This window comes from Entamoeba dispar, genomic scaffold, assembly GCF_000209125.1.
Source record: "Entamoeba dispar SAW760 scf_1105229461543 genomic scaffold, whole genome shotgun sequence".
In the NCBI taxonomy this organism is placed as follows: domain Eukaryota; phylum Evosea; order Mastigamoebida; family Endamoebidae; genus Entamoeba; species Entamoeba dispar.
Window position 1 is genome coordinate 18,209 of NW_001854745.1, and position 6,222 is coordinate 24,430.

Here is a 6,222-nt window from a genome sequence, read left to right on the forward strand (position 1 = left end):
AAGAAAGAAGCAGAGAGTCACTTCTTAAATATGAAATGAATTTTCTTTTTCATTTATTTTATTTTCAATAAAAGGAAGAAAATACAACATTTCATTGTTGTATTGACTATTTCAGAATATCTGAATTTCTTTTTTGGGTAGTGAAGTCAATAAAATACCATCACTTGTTTAATACTTCACCTTTTTTTAAATTTAAACCAAAACATAAAAAAATCAATCAACAAAGAAACTTTGAATGTCCATTAAAAATGAAGTTATAAAATTAATTGTTTTTGGAGGTGTTTTTGGGGTAGGTAGTTCAGCCATTGTAATTCAATTTGTCTCAGGTCATTTTGTTGAACTTTATGATCCCACTTTAGAAGAAATTTATACAAAAGACATTCAGGTAGATGGTGAAACAGTGAAATTACAAATAACTGACACTTTCAATTCAGATGAATATGAGGCACTGAGATTCCTCAACATAAGCATGGCAGATGGATTTGTATTGACATATTCTATTACATCAAAAGAATCACTTGAAGAAATAAAAGGAATTTATGAAGAAATTTATCGAGTTAAACACAAAAATAAGAATGAACCAATTCCAATTATTATAGTTGGAAATAAATGTGACTTAGAAAATGAAAGAGAAGTAACAAAAGAAGAAGGTATGAATTATGCAGACAATATCAACTGTCCATTTATTGAATGTAGTGCTAAAACAAACGAAAACATCAATCAAATCTTTGAAATAATCACAAGAAATATTCTTGAACAAAAATATCAAAGAGAAGAAGAAGAAATATGGACAATAAAAAAACCTAAAAGAGAGAAAGGATGTTGTGTTGTTTAATATGATAAATTTTTGTATGATTTTTATTAGGTATTAAATGAAAGTTATTTTATTGTTATTCTTATATTTTTTTTTACATTTTACTTTTTGTTATTAATTTTTTCAAATGAATTTCATAGGATTTCTTTATTTTATTGTGTTTATATCATCATAAAACTATAACTATATAAAAGATGGAATTTATTCATTTTAAAACTTGTTAGAGTAATCTAACATATAAAACAATATATAGTTTATATATACTAACTAAAATAAATATTCTAAGATGATTCTACTGAAAATAATATAGTTTATTCTTTATTACACCATTGTGTAACCAAATTTTTTAAATAAAATTAACGAGAATGATAGTTTCGTCAGTTTATTATCAGAGTTGATGAGAAAATAATATATTTATAACATAGATTTTAATAAAGCTAACTTCATCAACATTTAATAAATTGTTCTATTTTTCAAGAATTGGAATAAATAAACAATAGTTTAGTCTTCAACATATAAAGTTATATTATTGATTAGATTATAGCACTCTATTTTTAACTCTTGAAGAATAATGTTTTAGTTGTAGAGAAAATGGAATTTTGAATTATCTTTTAGACTTCTATTTAAAAAAAATGAATTGTTTTTGTTGTAATAAGACTCTTCATAGTTACCAGTTTTAATACAATAACTGAAACTATACATGAAAAGAATAATGTTTCAAGATTACTAACTAATGAATCTATTGTAGTTTATATAAATTAAATTAGTTATAAAACAAGTTTAAAAAGTATTAAGTTCATTATTATCAGAAAACTTCTTTTACTTCAATATGTGAAACATCTTTTTTCATAAATATACAAAAAAACATTAATAATAATAAAGAATTATTCAATGAGACGATAATACAATACATAAGCATCATCAGAACCAGTTGGCACTTCCTCTAACTTAGTTACTTTTTCATCATCAAATCTGTACCAATCAGTATCAACTTTACAATCAGCATAATAATGTCCTTTATCTATTTTTCCTTGATGATTCTATGATGTAAATAACATTGTTTTATAGAATAATGGAAAAGAATGAATAAGATAATAATAACAAACAACAATACCAAATAAATCATAAAGAATTGGTTCTTTAAAACTTGGATTAGAAACATATTCTTTAAGGTCAAACTTAAAAGGAGGAAATACAACACGTTCATAAGTTTTAATTTGTTCATATTTCTCTGTAAATTCAAATCTTTTTAATTGAAAAATAAGGACTTGAGGTGGACGCCAAATTGTGACATCAACTTCTGCTTTAACACTTTTTTTACAAGAGTCACAATACCAATCAATAGTTTCAAATGAGTCACCATGAGTAAATAGAGTTAAACATGCAAAAATACTTACTGCAGTAGTTTGTAATCTTTGATTATTTGTAATTTTATAACTTTCACAAATGATTTGTTCATCAATAATACCTTTTTCTTCACAGTCATAACTAACATATAACTCTTTTGTTTTTGTTATTAATTCTTCTAATTTCATATCTTCTTTTAAACTACATCCAGTACATCCAATACGTTCTCCACAAAGTTTACATTGTTTTCCTTCTTCGTCAACAATACAAATTCTACTATTACCCATTTTCATCCATTCCATCCGTTTTTCAATTTTTCTTTTTAATTCTTTAATTGTACAATGTTCTGTACAAATAAGAAATGGAATATTATGAAGAACAACAACATTTTCATTTTTTATAACTCTAATAAAGATAGTAACTTTAATTTCTTTACTCGAATCAATTTCATATCCAACAATCTTATCATAATTAATCAAACTTAACTTCCCTTCATTTATTAATCTCTTTTTTCCTTTTCCATTCTTTTGTAATACATAAAATGCTAATTGGTTTATACAAATATTAATTTCTTGATTTCCAATTGCTTTGGGTATTTGACTTTTAATTTCATTTACATCCACTGAAACATTAACAAGTACTTTACATAAAATAGGTTTTCCTTGCTTACCAACAATAATCAATGGCACAAATCCTCGTTGTCTTCCTATAGATGGAATTGTTAATGAAATACAATTAAATGGATCAAATGATTCACTTGAATATCCACATTCACAACACGTAATTTTTTGTTGTTGTTGTCCACTGAATGTATGAGTAATAATTGAATTATTTTCTTGAAGATATTTGTTCCAAATACAATCAGCAAATTCAGATGGTGTTTTCTCTAATTTAATACGTGTTGGTGTTCCAACTATTATTTCATTTGTGTTATTTCTCAATAAATCCATATTTAATTCTTCTAATAATACTAATGTAAATTCTTGTGCATCTTGTTGATTATGTCCTCTAAATTGTTCGTATTTGTCACTAATTAAATCTTTTAATGCTTTTGGGGTCACAATGACATAATCATTTGACCATAACGCTTTTACAACTGAAAAAAATGCTAAAGCGATCTTTGTCTATTAGTTTATTTATTATATTAAAAATAATTAAAACAAACGTTATTGTCATATACAGTTTTGTCACCTGGTTTTAAGTTCTTTACAAACGGCGTTGGAAATTGATACGCAAAAGACTGTATGATGTCACAATGAGCTAAACATTGTAATGGACTATTTAAATAACATGTATTTCCTAAATTATATAACCCACATGTTCCTCCTTCTATTGGATGTGGTGATCTTGAATGATCATCACAGGAACTTAAGATCCGTTTAAGATATCTTGTCATTCCTTTATTAATAATCAATAAATGATGACTTTGAAGTTTTTATATTTCATTTTTTGGTTGTTTTGCTCTCTCAATAAAAATTTTTGTTATTAATACCATCAATATTTCTTTTTTTTTGAAGATAAATTTTTAATGAAAAAAATAATAATATAATTATAATTAAATAATAAATAGACTAATTTCAAAAAAAAACTCTGTTTAAATTTCAAGTAAATTAAAGAAGTGAGATGTCAAAGAATGGGAGAATGTCAATTTCTCGAGCGAAACGATTATCAATGATTCCAACTCTATCTCTAAAAAAGACAGAGATAAGTAATGACCCAAAAAAATTTGCTCATTTATCATTCAGTGAAGAATTTCATAAGAATGTCCACGAGGAAAAAATAACAGTTGAAATTGATTTATACTTTGGTGAAAAAATTAATCACGAATCTTCGACAGGTGAAACCATTAGTAATCTAATCAAGTTTTGTGAAGCAAAATTTGATTTACCAAAAGACGAAATGGTTATGACCTACAAAGAAAATTTTTTATTACCTTGTTTATCATTGGCTGACATTCCTGATCTCCTCAACGACAAACACCCAGTAATCATAGCAATGAAGGATCCCCATTGTAAAAATTGATGTCTTTTTAAATTTTTGTGTGTATAATTTCTATAAAAAAGAAAAACATTTACAAAATTAAATCTTCGAACACTTTTTAATTATATTTTATATACTTGAGTTAATGAGTAACGACCTTGCAGTCAGTATTTGTCTTGTTGGTGGACCTGAAGTAGGAAAAACTACTTTTGTTAAAGTCGTTAAAGAATCAATCTTTAATGAAGATTATATCTCTACTATTACCAAAACATATTACGAATATGAAAGGACAGTTGACAACATTCGGTTTCATGGAAATATAATTGATTTTTCAGGACATGAACTGACTGATGGAAATAAAAGTTGTTTTCCTCAGTTTTTAGATGGAAAAATTCATATTGCTTCTGGATCTGCTTCAGATCAATCACATCAAATACACCGTCATGTCACTTCGGCAGTCAATAGAAGAAAAGGTTGAAAAACTTAAAATTTATTTAATCCTGAAAACTGATTTGGGAAAGGAATATGATTTAACCGAAGTTAAACAATTCTTTAAAAAACATAATGGAATGTTAATTCAATTAGACTGTCATGACGTTTCATCAGTAAACGAATCGTTCACACAAATATTAACTAAATAGTCAGGTAAAAAGTCTTTTTGAGAGAAAGGATTTATCAAGCATGAAAATAGGTAGTACAAGTAAAAACAAAAGAAAGGACCACAAAAGAAAAATAAAACAAAAGGTAAAGTGGTTTTTTTTTGTGTTAAGTCGAACACACATTCATTTCTTTTAAAGGGGTTTTTGAAAATATAGAGTTTTTGAATTTTTGGTTGATATATAGGAAAGGCTGGTTAAAGGTTACATAGAAAATTAACATAACCAATGAGTTAGCCAAGTTATGTAGGATTTGTAAGTAAAAAGTATTTCTATTAAAGATAGAGTTATATCAATTAATTTTAATAATAACAATAATCATTTATTGAATTAGAAATTAGATTAAAACGATTTAATGAAAATAAGTAACTGTCTCAACCTAGTCTAATTCTATTAAACCACTAATTAAGATATCTTTTCTAACATAATAGTATCTATCTTTTAAATGATAAAAGAAAAAGAGATTCTTTGAAGAAGAATAGATGATCATACAATTTACCATTTCTTTTTCTATTATTATCTTATAAAAAGAATAAAAACAGTATATTATCCTTAGAAATAAAAGTTGAGAATAAATGGTATTTAAACAGAATAATAGAGGTATAACGTTAAACCATGGAAATCTAATCAATTAACTAATAATTTATATCACTCCATACCTAAAAATAAAAAATTAACAATAATATGAAAAATGGAGAATCTATTCTATTGGTTTAAATAGATATGAAAATAAAATACCTTGTATGAGTTGAGTAGTGGCAGGACTGCAAAAGTCTAATTAAGAAGCCTTAAAAAAGTTATAATTAACAAAATATTAGTTAAATTAAAAAATAGTAAAAGTTGAAGAAGATAAGACAAAGGACAAGTCGAGTACATGACTCATCAATAGAAATGAATTTAAAGAAACATAAATGACTACAGAGACAATGACTTTCAAAAACACTTATCATAAACTGTAATAAGACTAAATTATGAGAGATAAAAACAAGTAATGAGAAATTAAAAAATAAAATGGATGAAAGAGAAGATGATATTGATTTAAAAGAAAAGAGTAAAAAAAAAGATAAAGGTGTTGATGAGGAGATAGTTAAAGTTATAGTTGGATATGCAATAAAAAAGGAAGTGAGAGAAGATTTAGTTATAGTAATTTCTACAAATAAAAGTTATGAGAAAAGGAATGTGGTAAAAGTGAAGTCAAGATATTTCAAGAAGAATAACCAAGATAAACATATTAAGAAGTGAGTTTAATGATATTGATGAAGAAAATACAAAAGAATAAAACAAAATTAAATTATAGTTTTCTGAAATACTTTTGTATAGTTTGATAATTGTTTTAATTACTTATTGTTATTTTTAAACAAAGAAAATAATAGATAATTATTGTAATATTTATAAAGTTATTCTCTTTTGATTAGAAACAGAACA

General features: G+C 25.2%; 5 protein-coding genes across 5 annotated transcripts in view, besides 7 other annotated features; 4 read left to right on the top strand and 1 right to left on the bottom strand.

Annotated features, from left to right (window-relative positions):
* Positions 1-28, top strand: part of EDI_193340 (uncharacterized protein) — a gene marked incomplete at both ends in the record, with an annotated part of 1,357 nt that extends 1,329 nt beyond the window's left edge. Inside the window, one exon of the mRNA XM_001733379.1 lies at positions 1-28. This exon is cut by the window's left edge and continues 1,071 nt beyond it. Within this exon, the coding sequence (XP_001733431.1) occupies positions 1-28 (28 nt within the window).
* A 207-nt stretch (positions 29-235) lies between these two features.
* EDI_193450 (uncharacterized protein) lies at positions 236-835 on the top strand (the record flags this gene model as incomplete). The annotated part of the gene is made up of 1 exon (XM_001738597.1): positions 236-835. The coding sequence occupies one exon, from the start codon at positions 236-238 to the stop codon at positions 833-835; it is 600 nt and encodes a 199-aa protein (XP_001738649.1).
* Positions 836-882: 47 nt separating this feature from the next.
* Positions 883-936: a microsatellite.
* A 217-nt stretch (positions 937-1,153) lies between these two features.
* Positions 1,154-1,174: a sequence feature (AT_rich).
* A 524-nt stretch (positions 1,175-1,698) lies between these two features.
* EDI_193460 (uncharacterized protein) lies at positions 1,699-3,557 on the bottom strand (the record flags this gene model as incomplete). The annotated part of the gene is made up of 3 exons (XM_001738598.1): positions 1,699-1,854; positions 1,921-3,285; positions 3,327-3,557. The coding sequence occupies 3 exons, from the start codon at positions 3,555-3,557 to the stop codon at positions 1,699-1,701; spliced, it is 1,752 nt and encodes a 583-aa protein (XP_001738650.1).
* Positions 3,293-3,321: a sequence feature (AT_rich).
* A 121-nt stretch (positions 3,558-3,678) lies between the features above and the next one.
* Positions 3,679-3,730: a sequence feature (AT_rich).
* Positions 3,731-3,784: 54 nt separating this feature from the next.
* Positions 3,785-4,183, top strand: EDI_193470 (uncharacterized protein; the record flags this gene model as incomplete). Its single annotated transcript, XM_001738599.1, has 1 exon — positions 3,785-4,183. One exon carries the CDS (start codon positions 3,785-3,787, stop codon positions 4,181-4,183), a length of 399 nt encoding a protein of 132 aa, XP_001738651.1.
* Positions 4,184-4,256: 73 nt separating this feature from the next.
* Positions 4,257-4,277: a sequence feature (AT_rich).
* A 9-nt stretch (positions 4,278-4,286) lies between these two features.
* On the top strand, positions 4,287-4,782 carry EDI_193480 (uncharacterized protein; the record flags this gene model as incomplete). The annotated part of the gene is made up of 2 exons (XM_001738600.1): positions 4,287-4,614; positions 4,727-4,782. The coding sequence occupies 2 exons, from the start codon at positions 4,287-4,289 to the stop codon at positions 4,780-4,782; spliced, it is 384 nt and encodes a 127-aa protein (XP_001738652.1).
* An 803-nt stretch (positions 4,783-5,585) lies between these two features.
* Positions 5,586-5,630: a sequence feature (AT_rich).
* A 498-nt stretch (positions 5,631-6,128) lies between these two features.
* Positions 6,129-6,193: a sequence feature (AT_rich).
* Between the last annotated feature and the right edge of the window lie 29 nt (positions 6,194-6,222).